Source organism: Ascaphus truei, chromosome 8 (genome assembly GCF_040206685.1).
Source record: "Ascaphus truei isolate aAscTru1 chromosome 8, aAscTru1.hap1, whole genome shotgun sequence".
NCBI lineage: Eukaryota > Metazoa > Chordata > Amphibia > Anura > Ascaphidae > Ascaphus > Ascaphus truei.
Genome location: NC_134490.1, coordinates 50,430,753 through 50,451,069, shown reverse-complemented (window position 1 = coordinate 50,451,069; position 20,317 = coordinate 50,430,753). Strand labels below are relative to the sequence as shown.

General features: G+C 42.9%; 1 protein-coding gene and 1 long non-coding RNA gene across 6 annotated transcripts in view; one reads left to right on the top strand and one right to left on the bottom strand.

The window, feature by feature from the left end:
- The window catches only part of CASP7 (caspase 7), a 37,022-nt gene that overhangs the window by 12,404 nt on the left and 4,301 nt on the right, over positions 1 to 20,317 (bottom strand). For 3 of the 5 annotated variants that reach the window (XM_075611938.1, XM_075611939.1, XM_075611940.1), the window contains one exon: positions 18,913 to 19,026. The exons of 1 other annotated variant lie outside the window; for it this stretch is intronic. In XM_075611938.1, coding sequence (XP_075468053.1) covers positions 18,913 to 19,026 — 114 coding nt within the window. Of the gene's footprint in view, positions 1 to 4,791; positions 4,968 to 18,912; positions 19,027 to 20,317 lie in introns of those variants that run through there. One more of the 5 variants, XM_075611942.1, reaches the window with a different exon arrangement.
- The window catches only part of LOC142501693 (uncharacterized), a 33,438-nt gene continuing 18,248 nt past the window's right edge, over positions 5,128 to 20,317 (top strand). The window contains exon 1 of the long non-coding RNA XR_012803539.1: positions 5,128 to 5,544. This is a non-coding gene — a long non-coding RNA (uncharacterized LOC142501693). The remainder of the gene's footprint in view (positions 5,545 to 20,317) is intronic.

The following is a 20,317-nucleotide window of genomic DNA, read 5'->3' as shown; positions in this document are numbered from 1 at the left end:
CTTGCCTGGTGGACACAATATGTCCATGGGTTAGACTGCCTCCGAAGTCCAAAGGAAAGCTGCCACATAATCAGGAGATGTCATTTGCGACTTTCTATTGGTGACCTGGCGCAGTATTTGAAGTTTGTCTCACACAGTGACAAAAAAAACTAAAATATTTTGGGAACAGAGGAGCCCCTGGAGGTCGGGGATCACGAATCGGCTCCCAACTCAGGTACAGTATAATAAATAAAAACGGGGACTGCAGCTGTTAAACAAGTTGACAAGTGTATGGCGTGCCTCAGTCATTGGTGGTCAATTATTGGCATGAAACGTTATATAGTGAATAGGCAGATACACACAGATATAAAGACATGTTACTTATAGTAACCTTGGAAACAGTTTTGTCCACAACCACTAATCACCAAGAAGAAAACATTAAAGCTGCACTAGGAATAAAAGCAGCAATGAAACAATTACGAGAAGGAAAACAGGAGCTCCAGGAATGGAAAACAGAGATCATACTGTATCTGGGAAGTATTATCATGCATTGGGATTGTGCTAAAATGTACGACAGAATCACTTTGTATTCAAAATATATATTTTATTCCAAAATAAAGCTGTAGGTTTTGAAGCAAGGAGAGGAACTAATGGTTCCTGTTATCACACTTCATCCAAATAAGTTCATTCTAGCATGTGCATGAAAATGTATGCATTACCATTAGATACAATTGGAAGATTCTCCATGGTTTCCATTTTGATGGTTTCCAGGGTCCTCCAGTTAGTTTGCCCACCACTGACCGAGCTGGAGACTAGTGAATGGACAGAGATTTCTTGGCATCATTGATACTCCTCTCACTCGACAGGTTAGAACATGCCCCATGAATGAGGTTTCTGAGCAAACCCATCTATTATTATAAAGCTTATTTGTCTTTGACACAAGGACATAAAAACACCATGAGCTACGTGTTAGTATTTAAAAAAAGGACTGAGCTGGATAAACATGTGTTTATAGAAATCAAATGTTGACTTTTCATAAAAGCAATATGTTGTTCTAAGGACCAAATCCACAAAGCTACGTTGAATCAGGGCTCAAACGAGACGTTGTCTAAAACAGCAATGGCCGTTATTTTCCCTGAGGTTAACGCACACCCATAATCAAAGGATATGCAAAAACAATGGCCGTTGTATATCTCATTAGCATAGGCATATGTATTATTGTAACACGACATTGCAATCTGCCGATAACGTCACATGAAGTATGTCAGCCATCCAGACCCAGGAAATAAAGGATTGAGGAGAGAGCTAAAGTACCCATTAACCTATATACCTCCCAAACACACATGGAGAGGTACTTGTGTGTATATATCATTTGTATGAACTTTACTGAAATAGGACGCTCTCCAGAAAAATCCATATTTCACAGCAGCATATTGAATAGGAGAATTATGTTAAAACACTTCTGCTCCGTCAGTGACATTTACCCAACTGTTTGTGCAGTTATCCTCTTTCTACTCTCCTACATGTCACAGTGATACTCAGTCATTTCCAATATACCTATCTATAAATATACACACAGCTAGTTCTCATAAAATGGCAGATAAAAAAATATATTCAATGGGAACGAGAGGATAAGGTCCAAGTAGCCACTTGTATAAATGCACTCAAGTGGAAAATAAGTTTTTCAAGATAAAACGTGACTTTTGATAATATATCTTTACAAAGGGGTTACCCAGGTGACAATGTACACCTATAACATATACACATAAAGAACAGAAAAAATTAAGTTGATCTTCATTAATAACACATGAAAATAATAAATCAATGTATAGTGTAAATGCTAAAGAATATATAAACAAGTGATCACTTTGTGGGCACCGGGCTGTGAGTTGGCAATTGACAAGGAAAGAAAAACAAAAAGGCTATAGAATAGTCCCTCAAATAAATTCACTTGACTGCACACCACAACAACGAAAATATAACGTTTATTTACCATATTGCTAAAACATCTATCACTAAACATAACATGTGTGAGTGGGGGTATATGGAATAAATGAGAAAGCGTCTACATTCAGTGTTACTGTATAGTCAGTAGATAATCTCTAAAAGAGTGTCTCTATATGCTCCGTAACTGTACTGTACATAGTGGTGCTTGGGTATGTCATGACATTCAAGCTAGGTGAGCTCTACAACATTAGATAGTACGCCTATATCTCGTATGGGGCCCCAACACTGGCTGTGGTTGGGAAGGAGTTAGTATGGACCTCACAGCAAGTCAATATGATAGCCCGATTTGTGAGTGAGGAACTGCAATTTCTTTTAGTGGCACCTATATCACTGCCAGAGTCATGTACTCTGAATATACCTGGCCTGCACCAAAAGGTGGAATTGATGGCTTAATCCATTATGGTCATTTGCTAATATCGTGGCATTAGTGAAGTCTTCCACTACCCTCACGGACTTAGCTAATTCCTGCTTGCTAGTCCCTAAAGTTCGGAACTCTAAATCACTGCCACTGCGATCTCAAATCAGACCCATCAACTTGTCAGAAAAGTTCGTAAAAATATCCCGACGTACGTTTCGCTCCAGCTATGGAGCTCTGTCTGGGGCAAATTGCACAGGCCTCTTAATCGGAGTTTAAATAGCGGAGCATTATAATGGCTACCAGAGACACTCCATTGTGAATCTTACACAGAATAGAGTACAGTGGCACTAATATGAGGTATTTTAAGTTGCTGGAGGTAAATTTACTGCACAGTGTGCAATAAAACCAGTGCAGTATTATAGTGGGTTGTGGATTCGTTGAACTAATGTAGTCACTTTGGGCTACACCTTGTGCGACTCACATGTCCTTTTCTGTGTTGTTCAGAACAGGACTGAATCCTTTTACTTATAGTCCCTCACGTCTGCGATTATGCATCATGATGATATGAAGAAATTGTTCCATGTGTCCACTACTCTTTCAGAGTATAAGCACTCGCACACATTTCCCGAGCCCACATCTAACGTCAGAGACTGTCTCAGCTGTTGCTTTATCTCTGAAAATGCCTTCAGTACCATACAGAAGGAAATTGAAAAACAACAATGACATTATTTGCAAGGTATGATACATTATTGAAGGAACTGGAGCAAAAAAAGCCACTGAATTATCAAAGAAAAAAAATGGATGGTTCTTTTTTTAATATAAATACTGTATGGTGCTATTATTTGCCACTGGAAGACTTGTATAAATCAATTTAGTTGGTTTTCAAGAATCCTGTGTGATACAATCTAAAGAAATAGTGATGTGTAACAATGCAACAGGAATGTGAAGGGTAATTATATCCGAAACACAGGGGTCCACAGGCTAAACATGACGTGGATCAGCTCCCGTTAAAATGTTACATTTCTGTAATAAAAATAAAATAAAAAAAACAGTAGGGGGATTGTTGCTCTAAATGACCTTGGCCCGTTTAGCTGAATACAGAGAGGACTGAAGGCATACAACTCTGAGGAGAGTCGGTGCTACCACTAGGCGACATAGGCGGTCGCCTATGGTGGCCTATTTTGGGGTGGGGGGACGGTGGAGGAAGCAGAGGAGGACGGCAGGTGGCAACGGACTGCGAGAGCAGAGCGGCACAGGAGGCGGCCGGGAAGGAGCGCACTGCTGCGGTCCAACCCAGAAGTGTTCATTGACTTTCGGTGTCTGCCACCAGTACAGTGCAGCTCCGCCCCGTCCATCATCCTGTGTCCTCCTGCAGGTTCGCCGAGGGTGGCGAAAAGCTTTGCACTGGCCATGACTCTGCTTAAGTACATTAGATGCTGCAATTAGTATGACATAAAAGGACATGTTCATACAATAACCAATTGAAGTATTGCAGCGGTTATTTTTGATATCACATAGACTGGATAAAGATACCATTATTAATTTTAAAAAATGGTTAAAGAATTAAGGAATATCTAGTGTTACTTTAGTACTGAATTTGAATACAACTAAATTCCTTCCTAACAAAACGTCACAAGTGACACTACACTGACACTGCAATATCAACATCATTCCTCCTTCTCTGGGCTTTTTTATCCCTATAGGCTAAGCCAGGGGTGGCCAACTCCAGCCCTCAAGGGCCACACACAGGTCAGGTTTTCAGGATATCCATGCCTCAGCACAGGTGGCTCAATCAGTCGCAGCTTAAGCACAGGTGACTCAATCTGTTGCTCAGTCTTCGACTGAGCCACCTATGCTGAAGCAGGGGCACGAGTGCCTCCTCCTGCACTGAAGAAGAATCGGAGTGTAATCCAGAAGTGCCAGGACGCGTGCGCACACGACCCGGTGCACCGGCGGCAAACGAAGGAGGGGAAATACAGGAAAAGACAGGAGAGGCACGGCAGAGAAAGCAGACACCAAACAACCTAAAAACAAAACGCAGAGTCCTAGTGAGGAATGCAGCACCAAAGAATGCGAGTGGGATTTACTCCCAAGGTTTATATGTTTTTTCCTTATTAAAATAATCTGCACCATAGGGGGGTGTTTGTTTGTGTTCTTCTCATTTCTACAGTGTCTCTCGGTCCCTTCTCTCTCTCTGTTAGGGGCTCTGTCCCTTTGCTCCTAATACAGGAGAGAAACAGGAATATTGCAGGATCCCAGGAAACAGCTGCATTTTCCAGCTTCCCATCTGGAGTTCAAAAGCAGGTGCAACCAATGGAAATACGCCCTTTATTAACACTTTCCCACTGCCCATTTGGCAGCAATGATTTTTGGGCTGTATATGTCAGTGACAGAGCGTATCCCATCATCTAAACCTCCAGCAGCACAAACACACGATGTTACTTTACCTGGGCTCCTGATTAAGTGGTACTCCACTCTGCATCTGGAGAGAGGGTATGCCTCCTGCACGCCGGCAGTGTTACAACTCTTCCCCAGTACTGCTAGGATCCCCACCATGCTCCGGGCTGCTGCAGAGAGAGTGTGGTCTCATGCTGTAACATTTAGCAGGCCCAAAGGACTGCCTGAGTCAGCAGTGTGCCACTCGACTTTTCTATGTGGCTATTCAATGCCTCCCCCGTCTCTGTCCTGCTGAGCTTATTCAGTCCTCACCTTTGCTGACAGAGGCGTAAAGCCAGAAACCCACCGAAAATTGGGGCAGTCCTACACTTAGTCTATATATACACACACACACACACACACACACACACACACACACACACACACACACACACACACACACACACACACACACACACACACACACACACACACACACACACACACAGTGCATCTATCAGAAAACTGCTAAATGAATAAAAAAATGATTCCATTTGTGTTTACCTGTTGCTATTCTTTTTACCACTTTTCCATGCACTAGACTCTGATTGGCATCTCCTTTATTGTGGACCATGTATTTTTCCTCCGTTCAGCACATGGTTTAGAGCAGGGGTGCGCCAACTTTACTCCTGCACCGGCTCTCCCCCCTTCTCGCACCCCTCCCCCTCCTTACCGTGTCTCCGGCATTCTCACGTCACAACGCCATGGCAATGCGGTGTCACGTGACCCCACGCAACGCATCACCAGAAGCCGCCGGAGCCAAGGTAAGGGAAGTTAGAGAGGCCTTCGCTGCTCCCCTGGCATTTAATTGAAATGCCTTCGGGAAGAGTGCAGGCCGCTGTAACCGCCACACCCCCCTCATAAAATCTCGTGCTCCCCAATTTGTGCACCCCTGGTTTAGAGGGTCATTTTATGAAGTCATGCCAGCTGTTTTTTTTATGAGATTTACATTTTTCAATTTAAAATGGTAAAAAAACGAATGTCTCACGCCTCACGCCTCACGCCCACTTGATGCACGATAGCCCCTATTCAATAGGAATGCGCCCATTTCCGGCCAGTCATGATGCGATCTGTTGCATTGGATCTTATTGAATAAGGGAAGATTGATATACAGTCTCTATAACCTGTAGTCACCTGGAAATCCTGTTTTAAAGCAGCAAATCACCTTACAATGCATCTTTTTTCTTTTCTGTTTCTAGTATTGAAGCAGGGGGTCTGCGGAGCTGAACGCCATTCATTTCAGCTCCATGGACCCCCTTCTTCCAGAGATACTTTCCTCCGTAGGGGGTGCCAGTATCTATGCAGGCAGAGAAATTGTGTGCCCAACATAATGTACCGTGTAGTGATCCGGTGCAGCTTCCTATTGATCCGTGTGAACAGGACTGTTAGACTCCGCAGGGATACCGGCACCCACTGTGTATCTCTGGAAGCAGGGGGTCCCCGGAGCTGACATTAATGGGGTTCAGCTCCGGAGACCCCTTGCTTCAATCCTAGAACAAAAAAGAAGCATGTAGCTGTGACGGTGAGGGGGTACCCAGGCCATTAATAAAGGTATTTGGCCCGGCAGGGTGCCCCTGAACCCTATGGGGGAATTGTGATTGTCAGCTCTTCAACCCAATCATGGCATGTAACTGCATGTGTAATAACGGGGTATGTGTGTTTTTACTGTTCCAGGAGTGCCAACCAGCGGAGATGTGCGGGCGTGAGTTTCAGGGGTGATTTTACGGTAACATTTTGTCAGGGTGTGTTTGGGTAGAAGGGGGACAGTGTTGCGGGTTACCCCAAAACATGTACTTAGGAATCCCCCCAGATTCCTGAGGAACACAGAACACCGGATAAAATCCTCCCTAGCAAGCAGTTTGCAGCTCACCGCCAAATCTCCCTGCTTCAGCACAGACGAGGACAGTAAGAACGGGCATGGAACTGAATTACATTACAGGTCCCGGTAGATGCCCAAACCCCAGAACCCAGTGTGGGGTTCAGTACATCTCTCACCAAGTATAAAGTGAAGAGAGTTAAAGGTGTTTTACGTTAAAGTGTAGAGTGTCAGTTCTGCGACCCAGTGATGGCTGTAATGCTGTAATTGTATTAAAAGCCGTCTGTGTGTCTCCCCCCAGGGATAAGGTGGCGAGAATCATATCATGTTTTAAATGTATGGGATATTGGAACGGTGTTTCCCTGTAAACCGCGCAAAGGGAAAAAGGGTTTTAAAAAGCAGCAGCTTACAGCACAGCGCATAGCGTTTAGCTAACTTCGGCTAGGAAGGTCCTAGATCGCTGAGTTTTGCTGTGAGTGCTGCTGGAGTAAAATTATTAAAAAGGTTATGCCGCAATTTTTATAACTGTATATAAAAACTGATGTATAAACGTCCTCAAGGGTTATGTTTTTGTAAAGTAATGTTCAGAGGAAGTCATTCAGTGTGGAAAAAACATCCATTTGCATAGGAAACAGAGGAAGCTACTCCACCCCTAAGCTTCAAAGGACCAGTTTCAAAGGCCGTCCAGGATATGAAGGTGTTAACCAAGTGCGCCAAGGGTATGGAAGTGTTAGACCCTGTGTTAGCAAGAAGGGGTGAAGGAAGAGACTTCAATAAGCCATCCTGCCAAATGGTTGCTCTGTCCAGACTTTCCGGCGCTGAGCCGCCAGGAGGTCTAGCATGACAAATGGGAAAAGATGGCGTTTGTCGCACATGCCCAGTTCCTATGCTGAAGATCCCAGTGCCAGGCTACACAGGGCTGGCAAACTCCAGGATAGGTGGGATAATTTATTCCCACGCAGAGATTGGCTGGCCAGGTTAGGTATAGGGAGTTTTAACCCTATAATAATCCGTGCAGCCCATCAGGAATCAGTTCCATCTAAGAGTCATCATGCGGTAACAGATTCACCTAAGATTTATCATGCAGTGAAAGATCCACCCTGTAATAAGACTTAACATCGTAACTAGTAACTGTATTTTTCGTTGTAATTGTAAATCAAGCTGTGTATGTTCATTCTGTAAATAAATTACAATTTATTTTATCTCTTGCTTTGGTCAATCAAAGGATCCGGGTATTTTAGTGTTAAAAGCATTGGTCTCCCGTGACAGTAGCGCAAAGTGTTTTGCTGCTTTAAATGTGAATATATAGTCATACATTGAATAATGTACATTGTTTCCATGTGTTCCTATGCTAGTTTTTGACTCCTTGGACTGATCCCAAATCCCTGCTGACTCCTCCGGAATTGATGGGATCAAGTGCTTTATATATCTGCCGTACACTGTGTTTTAGAAACTAAAAGAATATTTAAAAAAGCATGAGAGATTGAAAGAGTTACCCCAGCGGGTTGGACCTGCGGCGTTTGTCTCCTGTACAGCGTCCTGCTCCACGCAGCCTGTTTTCCTTGAGAAGTTGACTGCACCAGTTTGAGAAAGACAACTGCAGAGCTAGATGGCTGCAAATGTCTGTGTGGGTCTATGTGTGGGCTTTGCGCGTTTTGCTAACCTTGCGAAACGCATAGAGCCCACACACAGACATTTGCAGCCATTTAGCTCTGCAGCTGTGTTTTTCTCAAGCTCTGTGAAGCAGCCACTAGGCCCTCCAACACGAAAGTGACGTCATAAAGCCTGTCACGGGAGACCAGGTACTTACAATACACCTTTTTTTTTACCAGGATCATTTCATTGAGCAAAACCAAAATGTAAAATAAATCGCGTTTATTTCTTGGAAACAGACATACACACAGTTTATTACAATAATGACTGAGATGATTCTGCCTGACCAGGAGATCTGGTTCCCCCGACCAGCTCGTTAGATCTTTCTTCAGAGTTTTAATAAGGTTTGGGTAGTTCGCACTATAGATGTCCTCGTATGATCCTGTGACAAACACTCCCAAATATCTTATCATATCTGTCTTACATTTTATAGGGAATTTCGTTTTCAATTAGTTTTCTAGCTCATTGTATATATAGACTTATAGCTTCTGATTTGGTACGGTTGACTTTAAAATTTGAAAGGTTGCCGGATTCATCTAATGTATCGAACAGGCTTTTTAGGGATAATTCTGGATTAGTCAGAGAAAGTAAAATATAGTCCGCAAAAAGAGATATTTCACACATGCTTTTTTAAAGATTCTTCTGGTAATTGCATCTACTGTTGCCTACCATTATTCGCTCATATTATAAAGGTTTTTACACTATATGGGGATCCCCTTTCTGCTACACGATCCTTTGGATCACAGGAGGTTTGGAACGCCTCTCTGAAGAAAGAATCACCTACCCCTATAGTGGAACTCATTTCACCCATAAGGACTGACATCTCAGACCACAGGACTCGACTTAATTTATTTGTTTATGAAGTGTTCCTTTGTTTTAGTGCATATAGGTTCCTCTTTTCTATACCTGTACACTGTGTTTTGTTCGAAATTGGGACTTTTTCAAGCACTGGAAACAGACAGTAAGTGTTTACCTCAAACGGGGGTGGACTAAGATGAAATGATAGAGTGGGACCAACTATGTAAGGAGGAGACAAAAGACCTAAAGGACACGGATATAAAAAAACAACAACATTGAGTTCCTGTAAAAACAGCCCTTCCGTACCAATAATTTACTACAGAGGCAATTTACTAGTGTACATTGGCACCTACCCAAAGGAGCAATGACGCTGACTCTGATGACAATGATTCGGAGTGTGAAGCAGGGGAACTTGGTTTGATTCCCGGTGTCAGCTCCTTGTGACCTTGGGGAAGTCACTTTATCTCCCTGTGCCTCAGGCACCAAAATCACCAAAATCACCAAAATCATAGATTGAAAGCTCATCTGGGCAGGGGCTGTGTCTGTAACAATCCTATGTGCTGCGTACTGCGCGCTATACTGTAATATTGAAGCACTTTGCATCCTTTGTGTGAAAAGCACCATATGAAATAAATGCAAACACAGGTTGGGTAGCGCTAACTATATAAGGGAACAAACCCTATAGTGAGGGATAGCTCACATAGGGGGCTGCCTAAATACTAAAACTGACCCCCTGGTCAGATAACAAAGTGGAGAGAAAAAGAATAGTATTAAAAGGCGCCTAGTCAGGAAAGGATATATTCACCAACTGGAGGAGACCGATGTGGATTCCAGACGTACCAGATGTGCTTAAAAAGAATATAAAAGAACACAAAACATAGTGTAATACTGTATGAACATGAAACATATATGTGAACACAATAAATATATTATCAGCTGAGATCAAAATATGAGAAAAATTGACAACATTTAATAAATTGATTAAAAAACACTGGACATAAAAAACATATAAAAACAATTAATAAAATATTAAGTTGACAATTAATATTGGTATAGGACGATTAATAGGGGACTGATTCACTGCTGCACCAGATGGAGTGCCCACTTACCGGACGGAAGATAAAATCAGACGGTGGATATATCTGAGAGTATCCCCTCTCTCTTTCCAGCTCACACAGTTTTCACATCAGGATCGGAGCCAGGATGATGGTTGCACACGTTGGGCTGTGTGTGTTTTCCCTGGTCACACGCACTCATCCACAGCTATTGATAGGTGGAACGCAGTTGATGTATATAACTTTCACTGCTGTTACGCCGAGTCTGGGGCCAAGATGTCGGCTATACACGCTGAGCCGCGTGGGCCTCCCTCCTCCTGGCGTACCTTCCTCGTAGCTGTTGGTTTGCTGCGGCAGATTCGAGTTGGTTTGGGGTTGGGCTGACAGACAGCTGATTCGTCACGGCACTCGGGGGCAACTCGTGGTGTGCGGATTCAAGTCCCTGCAAGATTAACCCTACGCGTTTCGAGAGCGGGCTGCTCTCTTCCTCAGGGGTTCTAAAAATATGTCCCATAATGTCCTCTTTTATAGGTGTCCAGATAAGTCCAATAAACACCATAATTGGCTTGTTGCACATGCGCATTGCATATTGTGTGGAAAAAAGTCTATTGTTCACACATGCGCAGTGGGTCATAATAACGGAATACAAATACAAAAAATAAAATTAACGATCTCAGCTGAAAAACACAATATTACATACAAATAATTGTGAAATGTGTGTTGTGTGGGAGAGTAACCTGTATACAGCTATAAAACTATAGTGAATAAAAATGAAGAGTCTATACTAAAGCTATATAAGGAGCTGTTACTATGTGGGGAGATGTGTTATGATGTGATGTGATTTTATATATAAATGGTGAATTTGTATAAATATAGAACAAATGTGAAAAATCATGGTGTAATATAATAGTTACTAAATTAAGATGCTATATACTAATGTGCAAACATATGTTTCAAATCAATACTTAATATTAACTTAGTGTGAATTTCCAATACATGTGAATCATATATGTATATGAAAACTAAAAAAGGTGATATTTATTTCGTTAGTAAATTATTTATAAATTTATATGTGTTTCTTTAGTGATTCTACTTATTATAGGTGTGGTGTGTGACATAATGTGCCAAAAAAATATATATATATATTTCATACAATATTACATTTAAAATTTACATTAAAAAAGTTGTCTGAAATTTCATAAAGTTTAACAACCAGTACTTGCATTTCTAGAATACAATAATTTTGATACATCGTGATATATTATGTATATTGCTCCTTTAATGCAAGAATACAGAATAAGAAACAAAATGGACAAATAGTGACTTTGATTAATTTACCAAAAAGGACTTTAAGTCAAAGTCCACATTAAGGCCTAGTGGGGATAAGGTCTTTAGCTCGTATATCCAATACGACTCACGTCTCCCCAGTTGACTCACAGCGTTTCCACCTCTCCAATTTGGAGTAATGCTTTCAATAGCCGCACATTTCAAACCAGTAGGATCTTGATTGTGCACTTGTTGAAAATGATGTGATCACATCATTTTCAACAAGTGCACAATCAAGATCCTACTGGTTTGAAATGTGCGGCTATTGAAAGCATTACTCCAAATTGGAGAGGTGGAAACGCTGTGAGTCAACTGGGGAGACGTGAGTCGTATTGGATATACGAGCTAAAGACCTTATCCCCACTAGGCCTTAATGTGGACTTTGACTTAAAGTCCTTTTTGGTAAATTAATCAAAGTCACTATTTGTCCATTTTGTTTCTTATTCTGTATTCTTGCATTAAAGGAGCAATATACATAATATATCACGATGTATCAAAATTATTGTATTCTAGAAATGCAAGTACTGGTTGTTAAACTTTATGAAATTTCAGACAACTTTTTTAATGTAAATTTTAAATGTAATATTGTATGAAATATATATATATATTTTTTTGGCACATTATGTCACACACCACACCTATAATAAGTAGAATCACTAAAGAAACACATATAAATTTATAAATAATTTACTAACGAAATAAATATCACCTTTTTTAGTTTTCATATACATATATGATTCACATGTATTGGAAATTCACACTAAGTTAATATTAAGTATTGATTTGAAACATATGTTTGCACATTAGTATATAGCATCTTAATTTAGTAACTATTATATTACACCATGATTTTTCACATTTGTTCTATATTTATACAAATTCACCATTTATATATAAAATCACATCACATCATAACACATCTCCCCACATAGTAACAGCTCCTTATATAGCTTTAGTATAGACTCTTCATTTTTATTCACTATAGTTTTATAGCTGTATACAGGTTACTCTCCCACACAACACACATTTCACAATTATTTGTATGTAATATTGTGTTTTTCAGCTGAGATCGTTAATTTTATTTTTTGTATTTGTATTCCGTTATTATGACCCACTGCGCATGTGTGAACAATAGACTTTTTTCCACACAATATGCAATGCGCATGTGCAACAAGCCAATTATGGTGTTTATTGGACTTATCTGGACACCTATAAAAGAGGACATTATGGGACATATTTTTAGAACCCCTGAGGAAGAGAGCAGCCCGCTCTCGAAACGCGTAGGGTTAATCTTGCAGGGACTTGAATCCGCACACCACGAGTTGCCCCCGAGTGCCGTGACGAATCAGCTGTCTGTCAGCCCAACCCCAAACCAACTCGAATCTGCCGCAGCAAACCAACAGCTACGAGGAAGGTACGCCAGGAGGAGGGAGGCCCACGCGGCTCAGCGTGTATAGCCGACATCTTGGCCCCAGACTCGGCGTAACAGCAGTGAAAGTTATATACATCAACTGCGTTCCACCTATCAATAGCTGTGGATGAGTGCGTGTGACCAGGGAAAACACACACAGCCCAACGTGTGCAACCATCATCCTGGCTCCGATCCTGATGTGAAAACTGTGTGAGCTGGAAAGAGAGAGGGGATACTCTCAGATATATCCACCGTCTGATTTTATCTTCCGTCCGGTGAGTGGGCACTCCATCTGGTGCAGCAGTGAATCAGTCCCCTATTAATCGTCCTATACCAATATTAATTGTCAACTTAATATTTTATTAATTGTTTTTATATGTTTTTTATGTCCAGTGTTTTTTAATCAATTTATTAAATGTTGTCAATTTTTCTCATATTTTGATCTCAGCTGATAATATATTTATTGTGTTCACATATATGTTTCATGTTCATACAGTATTACACTATGTTTTGTGTTCTTTTATATTCTTTTTAAGCACATCTGGTACGTCTGGAATCCACATCGGTCTCCTCCAGTTGGTGAATATATCCTTTCCTGACTAGGCGCCTTTTAATACTATTCTTTTTCTCTCCACCATATGAAATAAAGTTATAATTATTATCCATCATTAGACGCCATTTAACTGACTAAACATTCACAACTGATAATGGCCTTTGCCCCTTAATGGGATCGCGGAGTCCCAAACTGGGCACTAGCCTTGCATGGCTAAATTGGTACTGTGAATGAATGCAGCAATTCTCACTAAATAGAAAACTAATCCCCCACCTTTTTTTTGTGCATGATTGGAACCCATCAGGTCCCCACGATACTTTACCTGTGATGTTACTTATTACTTCCTGTTTTTTAAAGGAGATTTAAATCACTGTCTAATAGGAATCTGCAACTGATGACGTTTGGATGAAGATTTTCAGCTATTTTTTCCCCTGGAGGTAGATTTAAACACGGTAACTTTGTTAGCAAGAATCTTGGGAAATATTCCCAAAATATTCCTAAAAATATTGCAACACTGAACCAGGGGACTAGGGAAGGTAGCTGCTTTAAAGTTACTTTTTAAAGGCATTCTCTTAGTGATTTTTTTTTTAAACTTTTTAAGATATTTAAGATATTTAAATGAAAAAAGATGTAATAACCCCCTCCTCACACATTGTTTCCGCTATCTGGTGCAGAACAATAAGTTGATTGACAAGAATAAGTAGAACAGGTTCTGAAATATCACATTTACTTCCTGCTCCAACGTTGTAAAAATCCCCTTGCCAAACCCGGCAATAGATTAACGCAACAAGTACAGGATTGAACTGGGGGGAGGCAGAGGTGTGGTGAGGTGGGGGGAGGGGGGGGGGGTTAGGGGGGGAAGGGGAAGAAACTGAATGTTATTTTGAGTAGGTGGGGACCCCTGGTTCCTAAGATACTTTCCAGTGAAGTTACCAGTGTATTTTTAAGCCTCAAGCAATGACATTATGGACTCCTATGGACAGAGATTTGGCAGCCATTTTGTTTTCCCTGTAGGGAGATTTAAACCTGGTTACTTCCCAGGGTTGCCATTACGGGTTTTGACTACGTATCTCCGGGCTACGGGTGTACCTAGTAAACCTTTGGGTGGCGGAGGTGGGCGGCGTCTCCTTGTATCCTCTGCGTCCTCCCGGCATCTCCCCCAGCAATTACAGCCAATATGGCAGTGCGGCATCAAAAGGTGCCGCGTTGCCATGCCAATGGGAACACCACATGACGTTACAGCATCACGTGACGCCCATTGCCATGACGAGACGCTACGTGACGGCATGCAGCGCCACATTGCCATGACGGCACGTAGCGCCTAGACACCCCGTTGTCATGGCAACTTGACGCCGCGTGATTATATATATATATATGTGTGTGTGTGTATGTGTGTTACTTCGAGGACTGGACAGCTTACAGAGACTGAGGTACAGTGCCTGTCATCTATAGCACGGATTGCTGGGACTTGTGGTCACTGGGGCCTTCCCTTCTGATTTCCTTTGGACGCTTGACATTCGGCCCCTGGACTACAACTCCCAGCAGGCAGCCAACAAACTACAATGACGTCACTTCCACTACTGCACATGTGCAGTCCCTCACTTCTGTTTCAGTTTCCATGACTTTCAGTTTCCAGACTTTTTTTCCCTATGAGATTTTGGTAGGTGCCAGTGCCAGCTAAGACATTTCACTTCAAAAATTCTCCGGGTTAGCCTTCAGTAGAAGGTGGCAACCCTGTTCCTTCCCCAATAAGTATCTTGGGAACTGAGAGGTTCTCTGAGCTGAAAATAGTAGACCCCCCCTCCTCCCCCCACACCCCAATTCCCATCCTGTAAATAAAATGAGGGGATGAAAAGAAAATAGAATAATGGGGATTCGGCTTCAGAAGGGCATTGACTGCAGCAGTGACTTCACTTGTACTTGTGAGTAGAACTAGCACCGGGTGGGAAACTCCAGTACTCAAAGGCCACTAACTGGTCAGGTTTTCAGGAAATCCCTGCTTCAGCATAGGAGGCTCAATCCGTGGCTCACTGAAGCCTGACCTGTTGGAGGCCCTGGAGTTTCCCACCCTGTGCTCGTCACACCTGCAGAAGGCAAAACAACAATACCGGCAATCAATAAATAAAGCAAAAACCTGCCATTTATCTTTACAGGTTACTGGAATAACTTAGCAGCAACCAAAGGTTTAGGCCAAGTCTGCCACCTGGTGGTATGGTTAAATAACACCGTGCTGGTTCTCCCAGAACTCACCACACTCCTGCAGTAACTGCTATTGACTTGAGTGGCAGGTAATGTGAGCTGTAATGTCAATAGCAGTTACTGCGTTTCAGTAAGGGATACGCAGTGAATCTCACCCTATCGGGGTTCCATACTAAAGTCTCCCTGCTGCAAAACGAGGGGGAAAACAATACAAAAGAACTAGAGGGAAAACTCCAATACCTTGCTATGGGATTCCTTTTCTTTTATATAGTGCTGTTTCTGCACTGGTTTTGACACCAGTTTTGCACCTGAAGACTATATAAATGGATCCCTGTAAATTAAATAGAATATCTATTGAATTATGTGCAGTGGGACACGTCTAAAATACTCCCCCCACCTACCACATTTATTTGTATGTTGAATCACTTTCATTTCTTTCTAAAATTACTTTGTCAAATTTCCTATTGTGGAGAATTGTTGATTACAGGTGTAACCCCCCTCTGGGATTACTATGCGCATTTAGGGGGTTAAGGGCCCTGAAGGGTTAATTGCATGGGTTGTTGCAGGGTAATGCCCCTCTCCCATATTAAGTTGCAAAGTGACTAGGCAGAGATCTAGCCACGCCCACCTTCTGAAAATAGATACTAAGTATACTTCTAGCCCCACCAACCTTGCAGGTGGTGCCACCTTGCAGGTGGTGCCACCTTGCAGGTGGTGCCACCTTGCAGGTGGTGCCACCTGGGTAAGGAAGACTTAGGCCGTGATTATACTAGAAATCGCTGGCGACGCCATGTAGCTTCAAAACAAAGCAATAGAATCCAATGTAAGCGCACTTACCAATCGCGACAGTAGCACCACGACGTACTGCAAAGCTTCTGTCTCTTGAAGAGATCTGAGAATTTTTTTCACAGACAACGGCCGCATCACGTGATTGCCTCGGGCCAATCACAGTGCATCTGAACAAACCAATCACACGCACACACACACACACACACAAGAAATTATCTGGCCATGTCTCCCTGCAGTAGTGCTACAAATCGCTTTGGCATGTGCACATGTAGCGCCGCTACGATGACATGACCGGATCTCTTTGCAGCTCTGCAGTTTCTGGTATAATTGAGGCCATAGGCCGTGATTATACTCCGCGTGATGGCGCTCGTAACAACAAGTTGCTGAATGCCTATGAGGCCACCCCTAGTGCACACGCACAACGGAGCGTAATGGCGCAAGCGCGTTTTGAAAAGACAACATTGTCTTTTCAAGCGACGGCCGCGTCACGTGAGCGGTTCAACCAATCATGGCGTACCAGCTTCGTGATATCATAGCCACGCCTCTGCATCGCCTGAATCACTATGTGCAGAAATCGCTTGAGCAGCACCATGCGCGTGTGCTCACGCACTCAAGCACGCACTATAATCTCAGCCTAAGCAATATCCTACCCTCTCCACTTGTATCCAGGGGGATTGTGACCTCACAGAAGGGGTATATAAGGGCCGCAGAAGCTTCTAGGCCCTTAGGTTCCTGGAGGACAAGAGGAGAGGAGACTCACTGTACATATCGTCTGTCCTTTAAATATGCTAAGTGGTTAGGAGGAGTGGTCACCTTTTATTATTTTCAGTTAGGGAAAGTGTCCCCTTCTGAAGACAGGGCCACATATGCCCAACAATGAGGATGTGCAGGATACCCATGCCAGGGGATTCCTCGAGAAGGGCCTGAGAGGATCTGTCTTAATACAGGCCCAAATAGCAGACTGGCAAGTCAAAGTAGGGACTAGGAGGAACCTGCACAGGATGATAGGATTTGGGGTCCTCCATAGAAGGTGCACCCTGCATAGAGTCCGGGTAGGCTGCTAGCAAACCTCATGCCCACATGCAAGGGATTGCTGATTATCCACCCAAATGTATGGAAAGGTGACCAGCAATATGCCTCCCTGGAGTGCTGCCTGAGCCCCCAGGGAAGAAGTATGAATGCCTACAATATTAAATAAAGAACTGTTTGTCTGAATAAGGTTCCTGGCACCCTTCATTCCATCAACTCTTACTACACCAGCCTGCACGGATACCAGTACCCTGAGAAAGGCAACCCAACCACAATGAGCACTTATGAGTGGTGTATATGTCCAATGATACAACCATTAAAGAGGAAGTATTACTCACACACCTATGGAACGACACCTGAACGAAACACTGGAATGGGACAGAAAATGAGATAGGAACACTCTCCTATTGCATCGGAGGATCGATTAAAAAAAAAAAAAATACAGATAGACTAGTCTTTGTAGAACAGTGAATCTGCCTCAGGTCACAGGAAGAGAAGGCCTTAAATATTGCTATCTACTCCACATACAGTATATACTTTATTCCAGAAATCAGCAAAGCAGACACCTACGTTTGCTTACAAGACTCTTGGGGATATTCTTGCACGGGCGGATGATTTAACTAAACATGGTTTCAATTAGTACAGCAAATGATATGCAAATGAGCGCAGCGTCACCTTTTACACCATGTCCACTTTAACATGCCGTATACGACAGGCATATGCGTATAGGGGTCCATGTTAAAGTGCTTGCAGACCTGCGAGACGTGAATGTGCTCACAAGTGGAATTTTTATTTGGTGTCCGTTTTCCGGTGGAGGGTTTTTGTCACTTTTTGACCCACCATAACTTATATAATGTGAAGTTATATAAAAATGACATGTTTTATTTGTTTTGACTTTTATGCATACAGTATGTTTTTTGATGTTGTTATTTTATTACTATTTTGTTGTGTATATGTCCTTTGGGATTTCTTTTTCAAAGGTGGTCTTTAGAACCCACATTTCTGCACGGTTATTTCACAGAAAATGGTCCTTCCACCTGGACCAACACGTTGGTAGAGATGAAATAAATCCCCAACTACAACTGTACTAGTCTCCTTCATTGCAGGTTCTATTATTTTATAAAGAGCGCAGGGACATTTGACTGTTACTTAGATTTCATAAACCCTCTCTAACACCCACAATTCCCACTGTCTATATTAACATTGATTCATCCTCACCATAAAGAAAAGGTAGCCATTGTATTGTTTATTTATTTTTTCTCCATAGGGTAGTGCCTCGAAGACAAATTGTCACCTGGATGTGGCGGTCACTGTGTGCCCATATAGTCACCTGGATGTGGCGGTCACTGTGTGCCCATATAGTCACCTGGATGTGGCGGTCACTGTGTGCCCATATAGTCACCTTGATGTGGCGGTCACTGTGTGCCCATATAGTCACCTGGATGTGGCGGTCACTGTGTGCCCATCAGTCACTTTGCTATTATTCTCCTAGCCGCTATTTACCTGGAGAATAATGAAGACCTCTGACTTCTGTCTGGCATCGCATCTACTGAATCACCAGGTTCTTCCTCATCTGAATGGTTACCTTCTATATTGGATTCAAAAACAGGATATCCCCTGCAGAGAAGGTTGAATGTGACCAATAAGAGGACCAAGTGCTATATATATCCCTCCCAAGCACACCTTTAGACAACACGTTGAGTGACACCTGTACTCAAAAAAGGGGCACACATGAGATACCTGCGAAACATACTACTGGGGGTAATTTGCATGCCATAATTCCCAGGGGTCTCAGGGGTGCACTGGTGTCTCTCCACATGTTGTTAACGAAAAGTGTGTTTGAGCGTATATATAAATAGCACTCACTCATAATGGCCACCGGCAGAATTGTATACATTCGAACAAATGTTTAAAGGCTTTTTTAAAGGTACGCGAATATTTGCATATGCCAATAAACGCCATATTATCAGTGAATTCAAATAATTTGCCCATATAGAAACCTGGATGTGGCAGTCACTGTGTGCCCATATAGTCACCTGGATGTGGCAGTCACTGTGTGCCCATGTTGTCACCTGGATGTGGCAGTCACTGTGTGCCCATGTTGTCACCTGGATGTGGCAGTCACTGTGTGTCCATATTGTCACCTGAATGTGGCTGTCACTCTGTGCCCATATTGTCACCTGATGTGGCAGTCACTGTGTGCCCATAATGTCACCTGGATGTGGCAGTCACTGTGTGTCCATATTGTCACCTGGATGTGGCAGTCACTGTGTGTCCATCTAGTAACCTGGATCTAGCGGTCACTGTGTGTCCATCTACTCACCGGGATGTGGCGATCACTGTGTGTCCATCTAGTCACCTGGATGTGGTGGTCACTGTGTGCCCATATAGTCACCTGGATGTGGCAGTCACTGTGTGCCCATGTTGTCACCTGGATGTGGCAGTCACTGTGTGCCCATATAGTCACCTGGATGTGGCAGTCACTGTGTGCCCATATTGTCACCTGGATGTGGCAGTCACTGTGTGCCCATATAGTCACCTGGATGTGGCAGTCACTGTGTGCCCATATTGTCACCTGGATGTGGCAGTCACTGTGTGTCCATATTGTCACCTGGATGTGGCGGTCACTGTGTGCCCATATAGTCACCTGGATGTGGCAGTCACTGTGTGCCCATATTGTCACCTGGATGTGGCAGTCACTGTGTGCCCATATAGTCACCTGGATGTGGCAGTCACTGTGTGCCCATATTGTCACCTGGATGTGGCAGTCACTGTGTGCCCATATTGTCACCTGGATGTGGCAGTCACTGTGTGCCCATATAGTCACCTGGATGTGGCGGTCACTGTGTGCCCATATAGTCACCTGCATGTGGCGGTCACTGTGTGCCCATATTGTCACCTGGATGTG